Source organism: Syngnathoides biaculeatus, chromosome 6, assembly GCF_019802595.1.
Source record: "Syngnathoides biaculeatus isolate LvHL_M chromosome 6, ASM1980259v1, whole genome shotgun sequence".
Taxonomy (NCBI): domain Eukaryota; kingdom Metazoa; phylum Chordata; class Actinopteri; order Syngnathiformes; family Syngnathidae; genus Syngnathoides; species Syngnathoides biaculeatus.
The window spans coordinates 7,231,909-7,250,554 of record NC_084645.1 but is presented as its reverse complement, the minus strand read 5'-3'; the positions used below and the strand labels follow the sequence as shown (position 1 = coordinate 7,250,554).

The window sequence follows — 18,646 nt, the reverse complement described above, 5'->3', positions numbered from 1 at the left end:
CTGAATACCTTGGCAGTAGTATTCCAGTCTTTTGGGAGCCCTTCCTGGCCATATAGAGCCTGTCTCACCTCTTTCCGAAAGGCCACACAACATTCTTCCTTTCTCAACTTCCACCCACTGATTCTCTGCTCTGCCTTTGTCTTCTTAGTCTTCCTACCCACTACCAGAGTCATCCTACACACTACCATCCTATGCTGTCGAGCTACACTCTCCCTACCACTACTTTACAGTCAGTAACCTCCTTCAGATTACATCGTCTGCACAAAATATAATCCACCTGCGTGCTTCTACCTCCGCTCTTGTAGGTCACTATTTGTTCCTCCCTCTTCTAGAAATAAGTGTTCACCACTGCCAATTCCATCCTTTTTGCGAAATCCACCACCATCGGCCCCTCAAAGTTTGCTGAATGCCGTACTTACCTATCACTTCCTCATCGCCCCTGTTACCTTTGCCAACACGTTCATTGAAATCTTCACCAATCACAACTCTCTCTCTGTCTGGGATGCTCAGGACTACTTCCTCTAGTTCCTTCCAGAATTCCTCTTTCAACTTGAGGTCACATCCTCCCTGTGGGGCATAGCCACTAATTACATTGTACATACTACCCTCAATTTCAAAATTCCTCTTCATCACTGATACTCTTTTCACCTCAAAGACATTCTTAGCCAGCTCTTCTTTTAAAGTAACCCCAACTCCATTTCTCTTCCCATCTACTCCATGATAAAATAATTTAAACCCTGCACCTAAACCTCTAGCCTTACTCCCTTTACACTTGGTCTCTTGGAAGCATGATATATCAACCTTTCTCCTAATCATCATGTCAACCAACTCCTGAGCTATTCCTGTCATAGTCCCAACATTCAAAGTCCTAACACACATTTGTAGGGTTTGTGCACTCCTCTTCTTCTTCCGACTAAGCTGCTTTCCTCCTCTTTTTTGTCTTTGACCTACTTTATCTGAATTTCTAACTACGCCATGCAGATTAACAGTTCTGGGGGCAGGTGTAGGAAGCCTATGCCCGACCTAACCGTTATGGAATTTGTGTGATGAATGCTCATATCTGTTTGACACTGTTTTACACCGGATGTCCTTCCTAATGCAACCCGCTGCATTTATCTGGGCTTGGGACTGGCTGACAGCTTGCACAATATTGTGCTGCCCAACGGGCTGCAGATAGTAAAATAAATAAATAGATAAATGAATAAACATATACAATGAAGCCAAGAATAGACTTTGCTTATTAATAAAATTGGATTTTGGACTGTTTACAGGGATATTTACGGACAGTAGATCTATATACCTGTGAAGAGTTTGTTTAAAAAAAGTGTCTTTTTTTTCACTACCATCTTTATAATTATCTAGATAACCGTATGGCCGTAGCCAAGGTAAAATGGACTTGTACTGACACATCAGGATGAGATGTACCCGTAGTTAATTTAGTTGCGACATTCACGGGAAATCAATGTGGAAACAACATCTTCTGACAACATTGAAAATATATTGTCATTCAACTGTGAAATCCTCATTGAATTTAGGATGTTCGACGTTGTGACCTAATACAACCTAAAAACAACGTTGAATAAAGATGTTGTGCCTGCTGGGTATACGTAATAAACATACACCACAGAACTAAAATCATGACATTTTTATTTAACTGTATTTTTACATTGTGTAAAAATATGTTTCATTCATAACATTTTCACTGAATGCTTATTTGATCTTTCAATATGAGCATCTTGAGGCCACCTGAGGTTGAAATACATGTTTCAGTATCCTATCTGCTGTCAGAAAAATATGTGTTCATTTCTTATGAAGAGGCACTTCATCAGTCGGGCAATTTTTGGAATGTACCATAGATGGAAATTCAGCATCTGCTAGTTTGATGTCAACTTCTTGTGCAGAAGATGCTTCTTGCAACATCTACAATTAATGTAGAAAAGTAGGGTTCACAATTTATAAAATAGGAAAAAAATATATAGATAAAGCACAGGTTTATTTTAATCAATTTCATGGTGCACCAGTATTTTTACGATAAGGTGAAAACAGGTCTCCCGAAGAGCACAAATTAATTTCTAACAGCCCTTGTGTCGTACTTTGGGTGACGTTTTGAAGCAGAATAGAAGAATAAAAGATTTGTATCCAATATTTTCCCATTTGAGTTGAGAATGGTCAAACCATTTGGTATAATAGAACTTGTATTTTTCAGCAAGAACAACATTAAGTATGGTGCTTTAATTCAACCATGTCAACAGTGTTCAAAGTTTTCAGGAAACAAAAGATTACCAACATACCTCTGTCATGACCGGAACCTGAGGCTGAACCCAAAATGCACAACTCACGGGACCAGGTATAGTCCGGAAGCGTATTTATTCAGTCCAAGGTCGATATATAGGCAGGCAGTCCAAACAAGCAGCAGTTTTTTAACAGTAAATTAAAACATAAACTGCCAGTCACATTTAGCAGTGTCTGTATTTTATAATCTCTGGCGAAGGGTGATGTCATACTATGTTGTGCCATGCTGAAATCGGTCTTCTTATTGGCGCTTTGAACAACAAAGGTTCCAGTTACAGCATAGGACACTCCCCTCGTGTGGATGCATGTCCATGTTGGGAGAGGAAGCACGATGACTGAATGGACTCTGGTCTTTCAAGCTGCATGAACAGTAGAACTTCAACTCTGTCCAACTTATTACAAGTATGGATCCTACTATGGTGAGAATGATCTTTTATTTTTTGTGACCTGCTATCAAGGCTAAATTAAAAGTCTAAATTATCAGCAATGTGTCTCAAATTATGATTTGAGTGCAGTAAGGTACATGCCAAAGCTACTTCCACATTTAATTGAAACTGCATAATTGAATATTTATGTTGCAGCTCCTCTCCGTGGTGGTAGCTTTTTGTGTTCTGGTTGTAAGTTTACTGTACTTAATACGTGCCTCTGCAAACAAGAAGAAACTGCGAGTCACCCTGCAAGACCCGATGGTTAAATATCCTCTAAAGCTCATAAATAAACAGGTACGCCGAATAAAAAAACATTGTTTCACTGTCAGTCGAGGAACAGTGTTTATCAATCATTTTCACTTTGTTGGCTTTGTCTCTGCAGGAAATTAGTCACAACACAAAGAGATTTCGCTTTGCCCTTCCCTCTTCAAACCATATCCTTGGACTGCCAGTAGGTAGTGAAACATCCTTCTGCTCATATCATTTTCAACCATATAGTGCTTTACTGCACTCCATATTCAGGTTTGGTTCTGTGCACCAGGTCAGCACGTGTATCTCTCAGCCAAGGTGAACGGCAGCCTCGTCGTCAGAGCTTACACGCCGGTTTCCAGTGATGACCAACAAGGATATGTTGAGCTTGTTGTCAAGGTATCTAACACTTGCTGTAGCACTAGCTATGTGTAACACAAGAACACACACTCCTAAATGTAGTGTGATCTTTTCATGTGCGTTAAAAACCATTATTATCACGATCAGTTGCTTCAACACGTTCACTCTATAAAGTGTCAAATTAGCGGTCCTTGACTACTTTTCATAAAAAATGTGTTGGAATAAACTCATTTAATATTATTATTATTATTATTCATTTAATGAACAAGACCTTGACAACCCATAACAGTATGTACTGGATGTAGTACTGTGCAGAGCGAGAAACGATCTTTTTTTTTACTTGACTGGGTGCTCAAAAGGACCCCAGTGTGCCATACAATGAGGCAGGAGAACCACATACAGTGAAGAAAATAAGTATTTGAATGCCCTGTTAAATGTTCTCCCACTGAGAAATCATGGAGGTGTCTGAAATTTTCATCATAGGTGCATGTCCACTGTGAGAGAGATAATCTCAAAAGAAAAATCCAGAAATCACAATGTATGATTTTTTGAACAATTTATTTGTGTGATACAGCTGCAAATAAGTATTTAAACACCTGTCTGTCAACTACAATTGTGATCCTCAAAAACCTGCTAGTCCGCCTTTAAAAGTCCACCTCCACTACATATATTATCCTGACTCAGATGCACCTGTGTGAGGTTGTTGGATGCATAAAGACACCTGTCCACCCCGTATAATCAGTAAGACTCAAACTTGTAACATGGCCAACACCAAAGAGCTCTCCAAAGACACCAGAGACAAAATTGTACAACTCCACATGACTGGAAAGAGCTATGGAGAAATTGCCAAGCAGCTTGGTGAAAAAAGGTCCACTGTTGGAGCAATCATTAGAAAATGGAAGAAGCTAAACATGACGGTCAAGCTCAATCGGAGTGGCGCCCCATGCAAGCTATCATCTCGTGGGGTCTCAATGATCCTTAGAAAGGTGAGGAATCAGCTCAGTACTACATGACAGGACTTGGTCAATGACCTGAAAAGAGCCTGGACCACCGTTTCCAAGGTGACTGTTGGTAATACACTAAGACATCATGGTTTGAAATCATGCATGGCATGGAAGGTTCCCCTGCTTAAACCATCACGTCAAGGCCTGTCTTAAGATTGCCAATGACCATTTGGATGATGCAGAGTCATGGGAGAAAGTTTTGTGGTCAGATGAGACCAAAATAGAACTTTTTGGTCATAATTCCACTAACCGTGTTTGGAGGATGATGAATCATGAGTTCCATCCCAAGAACACCATCCCTACTGTGAAGCATGTGGGTGGTAGCATCATGCCTTGGGTTTTTTTTCTGCACATAGGACAGGACGACTGCACTGTATTAAGGAGAGGATGACCATGACCATATATTGTGAGATTTTGGGGAACAACCTCTTCCCTCAGTCAGAGCATTGAAGAAGGGTTGTGGCTGGGTCTTTCAACATGACAACGACCTGAAGCACACAGCCAGGAAAACCAAGGAGTGGCACCGTAAAAAGAATATCAAGGTTCTGCCGTGGCCTAGCCAGTCTCCAGACCTAAACCCAATAGAAAATCTTTGGAGAGAGCTGAAACTCCGTGTTCCTCAGTGACAGCCCAGAAACTTGTCTGATCTAGAGAAGATCTGTGTGGAATGGGCCAAAATCCCTCCTGCAGTGTGTGCAAACCTGGTGAACAACTACAGGAAACATTTGACCTCCGTAAACAAAGGCGATAGTTGGTGCTGAGCCTTTCACATCACTTTGTCCCACACATCTTTGCAGAATTGTATTTATTCCACCATATTGGATTATTTTCTATTGTGAACTCCCCATTTAAGGTGACATCTCAACATTTCAATTGGATCTAAATTTCAACTTTGACTTGACCGCCCATTCAGGGGTGGACTTTCTGATATGTTTCGGATCATTGTCCTGCTGCATGATCCAGGAACGCTTGAGTTTGAGAGCATGAACTGAAGGCAGGACGTTCTCCTTCAGAATTTTCTGGTGCACAGCAGAATTAATTGTTTCAACAATTATAACAAGTTGTTCTGGTCCCGAGGCAGAAAAGTAGACTCAGACCATCACACTGCCACCACTATGTTTCACTGTTGGCATAATATTCTTTTTATCAAATGCTGTGCCATTTATATGCGAGATGTAAGAGACACAGGCCTTAAAAAAAAGTTACATTTTTGATTCCTTAATCCACAGAATGTTTCTCCAAAAGTCTTGAGGATCATCAACATGTTTTTTTGGGCAAATGTGAGACAAGCCTTTGTATTCTTTGCTGATAGCAGGGTTTTTCGCCTGGGAACTCTCCCATGGATGCCATTTTTGCCCAGTGACTTCCTTATGGTAGGGTCACAAACACTGGACTGAACACAACCTATTCCAGAGTGATGGATATCAAACACTTTTTTTTTCTCATTTCTTCTTGAATGTCTTTGGACCGTGGCATGATGCATTGCTTTTTGAGATCTTGTAGCCTACTTCACGTTCTCTGACAGATTCAGGTTCACAGGTTCAACAAGTATGGTGTTAATCAGGTTTTTATTTACCTTTTCACAGAGGGTCAGAAAAGTTAGAATTTTTTTGTGCCTTCATTAATTGAATTGCCATTTGAAAACTGTATTTTCCATTTCTTTGGGTTGTTTCTGAGTGATATAAAAATTGGTTTGATGATTTGTAACCTTTGTGTGGGATCGGTATGCAAAAAAAAAAAAAAAATGGAAGAGGAAAAAGAAGAGGGTGGATACTTTTTCAGGGCTCTGTACACAATATGGAAAAAAACATTAATTGTGCTCACCGAACCTTTGGGCCCTCCGTCGAGTCCACAATTTTATGAAGTAATTGATTTGGAAAAATAAAAATACAATTTTCACTGACAGGTGTACTATAAGAACACTCACCCCTCATTCCCAGACGGAGGGAAAATGTCACAGTATTTGGACAACATGCGTGCTGGAGACAGGATTGACTTCAGGGGACCCAGTGGACTGTTAGTGTATCAGGGCAGGGGTAAGTGTATTTGGATACGGTACTACTAGCTCGCAAGATTCTGCATGAACACAATTTCAACAGCAGATGTCACTGTTTAGCAAGATTTGATGAAATGCATGTTTTCTCTGACCAGGTGAATTTTCCATCCGACCGGACAAGAAATCAAAACCAAGCAGTTTGAAGTTCAAACATATTGCCATGATCGCTGGAGGAACAGGTTTGTTTAGGTTATGGGTCATGTCACTGAATTAGTCCCCATGTCCGCAGGAGATGAAATAAATAGATGCAACATCAAATTAACTGTACATATATATTTATTATTGTTATTATACATTTTTAAATTCTGTGTTCTGAACAATGATATTACGTCATGGTTAAAAAAATAGAATTTAAAAGGGGTGCCACGGTGGAGGCTGGTGATAACATCTGGCTCACAGTTCTGCAGACCAGGGCTCAAATCCTACCTCGCCTGTGTGGAGGTTGCATGTTCTTCTGTGCCTGTACCGTATTCTGGTTTCCTCACTAATCCCCAAAACAAGAATGATAGATTAATTGAAAACTAAATTTCCCATAAGTATAAATGTGAGTGCATATAGCTGTTTATATGTGCCCTGCAATTGGCTCGCGACCAGTTCAGGGTGTACCAAAGCTCTCACTCAGAGTCAGCTAGGATAGGCTCCAGGAGGCCTGTTACCCTAGTGAGGACAAGCGGTACAGAAAATGGATGGATGGACAATTTGATTGTTTACTAAATTCTTACCTTATTCTTGTACCTGGGTTTTCACTGTACTATAGCCCTAACACGTTGCCCTGGGCAACAACAAAAAAATAATAATTAGGTGGCCCACAGGAAATTGCATCATTCATATGGTCTGCAGGTCATGAGAAGGCCAAAAGAAAGTTCATTAGTGACCAGATGAATACCTCTGAGTATTTGCATGCTGGCTGATTGACTCCGGTAGATATAGGACCCAGGGGATGACTGGTGTTCACCAGATCGTCGCAACTCATGCCCCGTTCCTGCACTCCCGTATCTCTGATCGTAAACCCGTTTGTACCGACCTCCGGCTGTTCTCCGACCGACCCTGTAAGCCTGACTCCTTTGACACTTCTGCCTTCTTTGATTGATCTCCCGTGTACCGACTCCTGCCTGCCCGCGGACCTGCTCTCTACGCCCAACGTCCTGACTACCGCTGCTGCACTTGACTGTCTACCTAATCCCCGACCTTGGAACGAATAAACGCTTTTCCCCCGTCTCCGGAGTCCTGCATTTGGGTCCTCCTCCGTCTCGATGGGTCGTGACACTACGTTGTTTTCACCATTATTTGGAAGATAGGGTCCACAGTATAAATGAAGAGTTTTGTCATTACAGGTATCACACCAATGTTGCAGTTAATCCGGACAATCACAGGAGACCCCAGTGACAAAACGATGTGCCATCTCATCTTTGCCAATCAGGTCAGATTTGTATTGTATTGTTCGTTATACCTCATTTGCATTTTTTTAAACCTCTCTCTCTCTCTCTATTTGTTGTGCTCCAGACAGAGGAAGATATTCTACTCAGGGAGGAACTTCATGAGCTGGAGAAAAATTATCCTGACAAGCTGAAGCTCTGGTTTACACTAGACAAACCTACTGAGAGTAAGCAAGTATTTCTTCAATTCAATGTGACTTTCTCAACAACAATAGCTTCCTGCGACTGAACTATATAGAGTAATACTGTATACTATTTAAAACTCCAAAGTGGACCACAATCCATGGTGTTAAACTGGTTGACTTTCTTCACATTTAAAAAAGAATTTTTTTTTTATAGCGTTGCTACCATAAAATCTTAAGACTTTCATGGAATGTAAACATTACTGTCATAAATAACCTTCATAAATAACCACTATATATATACTTATAACACAAAATAAAGCAAAAATAAAATAACTCACTCATGACATAGGTGAACACTAAAGTGAGGAGCATTAGAGTTGCTGAAGATAAAAGTGAAGCTGAGCCAATGCGCTTTACACCATGTGCAGAATTAGTAGGTTATTCTCCTTTTCTAGGATTACTTTCATTAATTATCAACCACAGTCTTCTAGGTTAAAGTAAAATGTTAATCAAGCACAAACAAGAATGTTTAAGAAAGTAAAAGTGAAATTTTCGCTTTCTTAAGAGAATTTTGGACAATCATAAGGAAACTGGTGTCAAGAATTATACAACAGTCTCCTCCAAAGGTTTTGGAAATGTAATGGGTAATTCATTTTCTTTTTGTTGTATACTGTAGACATCTGGGTTTTCGATCAAAAGATGCATATGAAACAAAAGTTTAGCATTCCAGCTTTTTTCCACATTGTTTTACCATCTCGAAGTGGCAGAATTGTTAATGGGTTGGCCTCACAGTTCTGAGGTTCAAATCCCGGCCCCACCTGTGTGGAGTTTGACTGTTATGCCCGTGCCTGCATGGGTTTTCTCAGGACACTCCGGTTTCTTCCCACATCTCAAGAACATGCATTAATTTGAGACTCTGAAATGCCAGTAGGTATTATTGTGAGTGCGACTGTTGTCTGTCTCTATATGCCCTACGATTGGCTGGCAACTGCCACGACCAGAACACAGGGATTGGACCCAGATGTGCAACTCGGGAAACGTAGAGGCAGTTCGGGAAACATTTTTATTCAGTCCAGTGTCGGGGATCAGGCAGGCAGTCAACAGGAGCAGCAGTAACAAGGTCGACCATACGAGGAGTCCTATTTGTATCTGTCCTAATTACGGGGCGCAGGTGTGCGCCTCACTGATTGCTGCAGGTGTGTGTGCTGTTTTGGGGACCGACACAGCCAGGACAGGGACCTGCAGGACCATGACAGTAATCCCCCTTAACAGCCAGCATTAGACGGCTCAGGCGCCTCAGGAGGGGAGGCCTGAAAGCCCCCGATGAGGTTGGGATCGACCACGAACCGGGACGGGATGAATGTTCCTCGGGACCATAACCCTCCCCGTCCACCAGATACTGGATACCCCTCCCCTGGCAGCGGTACGACAGGAGCCGGCGTGCCGAGTAAATTAGGCCTCCATCAACCATGCAGGGGGCGGGGGATCGGCCAGAGGGACCAACGGGGATGACCGAGCCAGCTTCAGCAGGCTTACATGGAACGTCGGGTGGACACGCTTTGTTCTGGGGAGCTTCAGAGAAACCGAAACTGGGTTAATCACCTTAGTGATGGGGAATGGTCCAACGAACCTGGGAGCTAGGTTGCAGGACTCCATCCAGAGTGGGAAGACTTTTGTTGACAGCCAGAAGCCCTGGCCTACTTTATAGGTTGATGCCTTCTTCCTTTTGCGGTCCGCCGCGGCCTCGTTGGTGCATCCCTTCCACAGCAGCATCCTCCTGGCCAGCTTCCAGGTCTGTTTGCAACATCTCACTACAGCCAATGCAGACGGCACCGGGGACTTACCACCTACAGACGGAAAAGTTAGTGAATTTGATGAACCTTTGAACCTCCTTGCAGTCCATGGGAGTGGGCCACTGAAGAATGGATTTGACTTTGCTGGGGTCCATGTGGATGTCCCCCTCCGCTAGAATGAAACCATGAACGTGACAGAAGGCCGATGAAATTCACATTTCTCTGCTTTAACATAAAGGTTGTGCTGCATAGGTTGCTGCAGCACGGCCCGGACGTGCCTGATGTGGGAGTCCTTGTCTGGAGACAAAATCTGAATATCATCGAGATAGACAAAAACATGTTTATTTAGCATCTCGGAATTCTGGAACGACGCAGGCGCATTGCTGAGCCCAAATGGCATCACCGGGTATTCGTAGTGACCCGTGGGGTTGTTTTCCACTCGTCCCCCTCCCTCATGCGGACCAGGTGGTATGCGTTCTGTAAGTCCAATTTGGTGAAATCTCGAGTCCCTTGCAGCAGCTCGAAGGCCATGGAAATTTGGGGAAGGGGATACCTGTTCTCAACAGCGATGTCATTTCGGCCCCGGTAGTCGATGCAGGGGCGCAGGGTTTTGTCCTTCTTATTGACAAAGAAGAAGCCGGCTCCTGGGGGTGAAGATGAGGGTCGGATAAGGCCTGCCACAGCGACTCCTCCACATAGTCCCTCATGGCTTGGTGTTTTGGGCCTGTAAGAGAAAACAGTCTCCCACGCGGGGATGAGGTGCCGGGCAATAATTCAATGGCACAATCATATGGCCGGTGAGGTGGAAGAGACTTCGCCTTTGCTTTATTGAATACCTCTATTGAGTCAGAATAGCAGGGAGGCACGAGTGACAAGTCCAACACTGATTGCAAGTCCCGCGGCTCTACTGGAGCAACCGGCGGGTCTTCCCACATTTTAAAGCCCATGATTTGATTTGGCCGGAGGACCAGTCAATGAGGGGGTTATGCTCTTTGAGCCAGTGGCTCTCCAGAATGATGTCACTATTCTGGGAGTCGAAGACATGGAAGCTCAGACATTCAGCGTGCGCGTTGGGGACTGTCATGTCCATAGTTTGTGAATGGTGGGTTATACGGTACAAAAACTTGCCTTTCGCTGCATAAGTGTGCCGGAATTGCAGTGTCCTAAATGTTTCCAGGCCCAATAAGTCGACTACTCGCGGGTTCAGGAAGTTTGCATCTGACCCGGAGTCGATAAACGCCGTAGCCAAACATGACTGTCCGCTAGTGCTCAGAGTAACTTGAAGCAGGGACCGCGTCAAACAGCCGCAGTATAGTTAACACTCACAGGGGTGGACACCTTCAGTGTGGGTCATTCGGGCTTCACAGGACACCGGGCCACGAGGTGGCCCAACTGCTCGCAGTAATAACACCGACCGGGAGACGTGGACCCCCTCGACTTGCATGGGCTCCGTCTCAGCAGCCTGGACTGGTTGGCGCGTGGCCTGTGGTACGAGATTCCGTTGGGCGTCTCCCTGTAGCGCGTCGACCCTCCCCTGTATTGCGAGTCTTTGGTCGATCCTCAGGGCAAAGGTGATGAGTTAGTACTGGTTGGTGGGCAGTTCCACTCTGACGAGGTGGTTTTGATCCCGGACGAGAGCCCTTGAAAGAACACGTCGAGGAGTGCTCCCTCGTTCCACCGGCTATCCACCGCTCAGATGCAGAACTCAGTGGCGTAATCCGCATCTCTTCGTTGCCACTGCTGGAGCGAGTAGATGCCGCCTAACGTATTGGAATACCTGCATTATAGCACACACAAAGGAGGTCCAGGTGCGGCAGGTATCGGAACCGTGGGTCCATTCAGCTGTGGCCCAGGCCTATGCTCTTCCCATCAGGTGGGATATCACAAAGGCGATTCGGGAGAGGTCGGTGGGGAAGGCGAAGGACTGCAATTCAAAATGAAGATCACACTGGGCGAGGAAGGGTTTAATATTACCCATGTCTCCAGAGAACCGCTCGGGCAGGGAGAGTGGCGTACACACGGTTCGTTTGGCGTTCGTGACCAACAGGGAAGCAGGTGCGGATGGACTTGGGCTCGGGGCGGCGGTGGCTGACTTCGAACTGCCGTCGGCAGTGCTGGACATGGACGTGAACCAGGAGTCCAGACGAGCACATATCTCCTGTAACTGATGATTAGTCACTTCCTGCTCGGTGATACGTCTGCCTTGAATCTGCAGGGACTGATGGATTGCAGCTGAGTCGGCTGGGTCCATGTTATGGCCGGATCATTCTGTCACGACCAGAAAACAGGGTTGGACCCAAATGCACGACTCGGGAGACATAGAGGCAGTTCGGGAAACGTTTTTATTCAGTCCAGTGTCAGGGATCAGGCAGGCAGTCAATGGGAGCAGCAGTAACAAAGTCGTCAGGCGTAGGAGGCAGGTCAGTGGGCAGGCAGGGTTCGGTACATGGGAGATCAGAAACGGAATCACAAGAGTGTGAGAACGAGCCATGAGGCAATGATCTGGCAAAGGCCAGACCGTACGAGGAGTCCCATTTGTATCTGTCCTAATTACGGGGAACAAGGTGTAGTGTAGGTGTGTGCGCTGTATCGGGAACGGCACAGCCAGGACAGGGACCGACAGGACTATGACAGCAAACAGTTCAGGATGTAGCCCTCCTCCTGCCCGATGACAGTTAGGAATGGTTCCACCACTCTCAGAAACCTCGTGAGGATAAGCGATTCAGAAAATGAATGGATGGATGGATTTACATTTTGATGTGTTAAACAACTCAAAATTGAGCAGCATTTGTTTGGAGCCACACAATTTTCTAGTCACTAAAAGTATTGGAACATGTGAGCAATGAGTGATTCTAGTTGCTTGAGTGTTGTCTTTTAGATTGATTGCTTAAACATTAGATAGTGTTTGTTTTTGGCTTTAAGATTTGCCTGTGAACAGCCAACATGAAGACCAGAGAGCCAATTATGAGCGAAAAGCAAACCATTTTGAAGCTGAGAGATAGCATAGCCAATACAACCATTTGGGATGTCCTGAAAAGAAAGTACTGGTATACTGAGTAACAGACATCGAACAGGTCAACCATGGGTATCAACAGCATTTGATGACAGAAATGTGAGCGCTGTGGAAAAACACCCAAAGGTAGTCAGGGAAATCACTCCTCAGCTTCAACCTCAACAAGGCATGGGTCAACATATCACAATCAACTTTTTGAAGAAGACTTTGAGAAAAGAAATATAGAAGCCATATAAAAGATGCAAACCACTCAGCAGCAAGAGGAATCAAACCAGATTGGATTTTGCAAAGAAGTACAGAGATGACCCATAAAGGCTTTGGAATAAAGTTTTATGAACTGATGAGACCAAGATTAACCTCTACCAAAGTGATGAAAAAGCCAACGTATGGAGAAAGCGAGGATCTGCTTTTAATCCAAAATGTACAAACTCATTTGTGAAAGATGGTAGAAGGAATGTTGTGGCTTGGCCTTTCATGGCTGCTTCTAGAACAGGCTCACTAGTCTTTACTTGAAGATGTAATGTAGGATGGTAGCAACAGAATCTATTCTGAGGTCTACAAAAACATTATGTCTGGCAATCTTCAGAAAAATGCATCCAAACTACGTGATTGGGGGAGTCATCACAATAATGCAACAAGATATCCATCCATCCATTCATCCACTTCTCTGTTGCAGTGCAATAAGACTCCCCCAAATTGTTCCGAGAGGTTTATTTTTTTCCTTCACTGTATATCTCCCATTTAAGAACAAACCGTAATTTCTCAATTGGGTTCGGGTCACGGGTGGAAGTGAACCATTCGTTTTTGTTTTTCAAGCCTGTACTGGTCACCTTCGCAGAGGGGTACTTGGATGCATGTGGAGGAGTATTGTCCTGCAGAAAAATCAGTCTTTTTGAATAATGCAGACTTCCTTTAAAGTGTCTTCTAAAAACTAACAGATGTTTCTTGCGATCCTATTGACTGTTCACATGTAAGTTTGCTGGTTCTATGATCATATCCCAATATACTTTTAGAGCGCTGCATCCTTCTGAGAGACTTTTGATGGTTTTTGACATTGCAGAGTAACTTATACCTCTTTTTTGGGGCTCATATTGCCTCAAGAAAAGAAGCTGCCTCGTAATTACACCCACCTTAATATATGACGCAGATCTTCTTGGGACATACCCACATGGATTACATGAATATGCGGCAACTGTTGTGTTTGAATCCATTCAGCATTGAGATTTATCCTGCTGGGAGCTACAAAATACTGTATGCCTAAAAGTAATGACACGGTCAAAATACAGTGGTACCTTGGTTTTTGAATGTCTTGGTTTTCGTACAAATCGGTTTTCGAACAAAGATTTTGAGATTTTTTTGCTTTGGTTTTCGAACGAAAATCGGTATTTGAACACCCCGACCAGTTGACCCACGATCATTTGTTATTGTGCTTTCGAAAGCACCCCTGAAAAAAAAAAAACGGAAAAAACGAGTTGACTCACACACTCCTCTGCTCGTGGACATTTCCCAGTACTGTAGTGACTTTTTTTTTCTTCAAATTGAGTAATATTTACCCTTGATCATGGCTCCAAAGAAGGCAAATGGAATTGGTGGTGCTGAAAAAAGGAAAGTGGTACATAAAACTGTGAACTTCAAGAAGGATTGTATAGCTGAGCACAAATCTGGTGTGCGTGTTTCTGAGCTATCAAAGAAGTATGGCATGGCGAAATTGATGATCAGCACCACCCTGAAACAAAAGGATGCCCTCAAAACAAGTGATGTCACTAAAGGAGCAACCGTGTTGAGCAAGCAGAGGCCACAGATCTTGGAGGATGTCGAAAAGTTGCTTCCTATTTTTGTGAACGAGCACCAGTTAGCTGGGGAGAATGTTGGCGAGGAAGGGATTTGCGCCAAAGCTAGAAATCTGTATATAGATTTAAAAAGAAAAGACTCCAGTCGAGTTCCTGAGGGCTTTGAATTCAAAGCAAGTTGAGGATGGTTCGAAAATTTCTGCAAAAGTGGGAAACACACCGTTGTTCGCCATGGGGAGTCTACAAGTTTTGCATTGCTTTTTTCTTTTGTTCTATTAACCCTACCTCTAGTTGCAAGTGAAGTTTTTTTTTTATACATATTTTGTACTTTGGGTGTAAACTTGTCCGTTCCCCTCCCCCACCATTACTGCTTGTTTAAAGTTATTCTGCACTTTTGTTAATAAAAAAAGGCTGGGGGGCAAGACGCTACAGATACGGCAATACACTCCCAGCCTAGCATAAACTATTAGACAAAAGCATACATTTTAATCAAAAAATACATATATTTCTAAAATGATTTCTTTATATAAAGCATTTAAACTATACATGTATTTGTAGTATGCAGTTTATTATCAGGAAAAGCTAAAAAAAATCGCTTTAAAAAAACTTTTTTAGGCTTCGAACACATTATTTCATTTTCAATTCATTGTAATGGGAAGACATGCTTCGGTTTTCGAACGTTTTGGTTTTCAACCAGCCTTCTGGAACGGATTGTATTCGAGAACTGAGGCACCACTGTACTTACTTCCAAAATCATTTCTCACATGAATATCATCTTGAAGTATCATTCAACTGAAGTTAACAATGATACAGTAAAACCTCATAGCTGTTTGACCTCAAAATTTTCAGGTGAATTTGTGGCAATTTCAAATACATTTTTATTTGTCATACACATATTTTGTGTCTAGATTAATGCACCCCTATGCCGCCACAAATCAGTGCAATCTGTAGGCCAGTCCCAAACCCAGATAAATGCAGATGGTTGCATCAGGAAAAACGTAAATGTTTGCCAAACAAATATGACCGTTCAACTAAAGCAGGGGTGTCCAAACTTTTTGCAATGAGGACCAGATTTGATAAGGTTAAAATGTGCGGTGGCCGACCATTCAACACGACATTTGACACAATAACATTAAATGCATATCAAATATTAAATTTTTTGTTGTTGTTGTTACAAATACCAGACTGGGTACTGGGATAAAAACATATACAAACAAGTTTTTAACTAAAATCCCAAAAGGAAAAAAAGTTTTTGGAAAGATTAAACATACCTAATATGTTTGAAACAATACATATTAGTCACAACTAAATGCACACTGCAAACTTTTGAATTCAAAACTCTAGCCAGTACAGATTCAAAACTGTGTTTTTGATCATAACAAAAAAATCTATTTCAGAAAAGCTTCACTTGTTTCAAATTTTCGCCATGTTCATCTCCAGTGAGGTTGTCGTAGTAAACATGTTTTGTCTGGTAATGCCGTATGGTTTCATGCCGAGAAAGAGTACCACAGATGCATTATTTGCCTTGAGGAGGCTAGTGGAAAAGTACAAGAGAAAGTCAGAAGGAGCTACATTGTATCTTTGTTTCTCTGAGCCTCTTCCTGTTCGCTGTGGTAATGGATATGCTGACAGATGAAGTTAGACTGGAATACCCTTGGACCATGATGTTCGCAGTGAGTGAGGCTACAGGGAGAAGAGTCAGCAAGGGTGGATGACTTCAAATACTTTGGTGAGTGTGGTAAAGAAGTGAAGAAACGGGTCCGAGCAGGTTGGAAGAGTTGGCGGAAGGTGTCTGGTGTGTTATGTGACAGAAGAGACTCAGCTAGGATGAAGGGCAAAGTTTATAAAACAGTGGTGAGGCCAGTCATCATGTATGAATTAGAGACGGTGGCACTGAAGAAACAACAGGAAGCAGAACTGGAGGTAGCAGAAATTAAAATGTTGAGGTTCTCGCTCAAAGTGAGCAGGTTGGATACCATTAGAAATTAGCTGACTAGAGGGACAGTCAAAGTTGGATGTTTTGGAGACAAGGTTCGAGAGAGCAGAATTTGATGGTTTGGACATGTCCAGGGGTGAGAGAGTGAGTAGATTGGTAGAAGGGTGCTGAGGATGGAGCTGCCAGTCAAAAGAGCGACAGGAAGACCAAAGAAAAGGTTGATGGATGTTGTGAGGGAAGACAGTGGGTGTTTGAGAGCCAAGAGTCATAAGATAGGCTTAGATGGAAAAAGATGACACAGTGTGGCGACCCCTAATGGGACAAGCCGAAAGGAAAAGAAGTGGTGCTTGACATTGATTTCCTTGAAAACAGCTACAGTCTTGTGGCAAATTAGCCAGAGACAGTTTCGTATTTCAGCAAAAAATACTCATTTCTTTTTTTTTTTTTTTTAATAAAACTGACAAACATGAATGGGTCCCTCAACCAAAATTAAAAAAAATTAAAAATTCCTAAAACATAAAATTGTGTATATTTTTAACTTAAAATAATCATCCGGAATAGACCCATCCATTTTTTCACAGCAAGTCAGAATGTTGCCGTATATCGTTTTTTTTCATCTCCCGCCAGGGAAAGTCTCTCTAGGATTTTGTGTTGAGGAAGAACCAAGAAGCGACGTTTTTTTGCAGTACCAGGGTCAAGTGTTTCTATTGGTGTATACCTGTTGTACCGGCGAGAAACTACCTGTTTTTTTTTTTTTTTTTTTTCCAGTGTTAGCCAAAATGCCGGCTCATTGTATTGCTGGATTTTGCTCGAACACTCTGGAGGATGGATTCACTCTTCACACTTTTCCAAAACATATGGTTCGTCATGAAAAAGGGATTGCACAAGGTGCAAAGGACGAGAGCTTTGTGGGTTCTAAATGACAGGTAGGTGTGTTTGGCTGTTAAAAAATAGTTAGGGGATTAATTTGTCTCACAGTTCATAGCATATGTTATGTGATAATTTAGAATAAATCCCCTTGGTCAAACTGGCAACATATAACAAAGCACTTGTTATCCATTTAAGACAATTTAATCACACACAATACAATACAACACAAAACAATCACAAAATAGAATTACAAAGACAGTTAAGTAGCATGTAACACGAGCTAACTAGCCAAATGACGTATAGTCACCAAACTCGAACAACTTGTCCAAAAGCAACAATAATCAAAAGCTCCGTCGAGGTCCGACGACGTATTCCTTCTCTCAGTACATGACAAAAGGTCCGCGTCATAATAACTTCATAAAGTACGTCAGAGTTGCTAAAGGTGTCGATGTGTGCGGGCCAGCGTTGTTGTTCGCCGGTGGCCGGTGTTGTTGTCGTTTGCCGGCGGCCGGCGTTGCCCCGACGCAGAGGTGAATCAGGTGGGGAGGTGGTTTGGTTGCATGCAGGAAGGAGAAAGGAGCTCCCACCCCTATCAGCCACTTGTGTCTGGGCACCCCTGAAGTAGTTACTTGGCCTGGGATGGGTCCTCTTGAGTACGCTACATACACAAAAGTTGTAAAAGAGTAAAGAAATCGAACAATTATAGGCTTGTCATTTTGAATATTTCATCGGGTTCTACGTCGGGGCGTCTGTTGTTAGTTAGAAGTGATTTGCATATCATCTAAATATGGCTCGAAATGATTGGGTAATATTGCCCCGGTCACTTCACTCGATTCTGAGATGTTGTTTTATTTGAAAATAGCTTCAGTCTCAGAAGGTGCATCAGAAAAATCTGAAAATCTTTCTTGTTCATCTCCCATAGCAGGTGGCACAGCTTGTTTTCAATGGTGACTGTCCCAGTGTGACATCTGCAAATGACGTTGCAAGTAATATGGGAGATGAATAAGAAATATTTTCTGATTTTTCTGATGCACCTTCTGAGACTGAAGCTCTTTTCAAAGAAAACAACATCTCAGAATCGAGTGAAGTGACCAGGGCAATATTACCCAATCATTTCAAGCTATATTTAGACGATATGCAAATCACTTCTAACTAACAACAGACTCCCCGACAGACGGACGTAGAACCCGATGAAATATTCAAAATGACAAGCCTATAATTGGTCGATTTCCTTACTCTTTTACAAGTTTTGTCTATGTAACGTACTCAAGAGGACCCATGCCAGGCGAAGTAA

At 42.8% G+C, this 18,646-nt stretch overlaps 1 protein-coding gene across 3 annotated transcripts in view; it reads left to right on the top strand.

Moving 5' to 3' along the window:
* The first annotated feature begins 2,433 nt into the window (after positions 1 to 2,433).
* LOC133501885 (NADH-cytochrome b5 reductase 2) overlaps positions 2,434 to 18,646 on the top strand; it is a 30,430-nt gene continuing 14,217 nt past the window's right edge. Inside the window, exons 1-9 of one of the 3 annotated variants that reach the window (XM_061822024.1) lie at positions 2,434 to 2,711; positions 2,874 to 3,014; positions 3,103 to 3,175; positions 3,262 to 3,368; positions 6,240 to 6,369; positions 6,485 to 6,568; positions 7,724 to 7,809; positions 7,893 to 7,992; positions 17,251 to 17,408. In XM_061822024.1, coding sequence (XP_061678008.1) covers positions 2,697 to 2,711; positions 2,874 to 3,014; positions 3,103 to 3,175; positions 3,262 to 3,368; positions 6,240 to 6,369; positions 6,485 to 6,568; positions 7,724 to 7,809; positions 7,893 to 7,992; positions 17,251 to 17,405 — 891 coding nt within the window. In that variant the 5' untranslated portion in view covers positions 2,434 to 2,696 and the 3' untranslated portion in view covers positions 17,406 to 17,408. The remainder of the gene's footprint in view (positions 2,712 to 2,873; positions 3,015 to 3,102; positions 3,176 to 3,261; positions 3,369 to 6,239; positions 6,370 to 6,484; positions 6,569 to 7,723; positions 7,810 to 7,892; positions 7,993 to 17,250; positions 17,409 to 18,646) is intronic. The other 2 variants (XM_061822025.1, XM_061822023.1) reach the window with 2 other exon arrangements.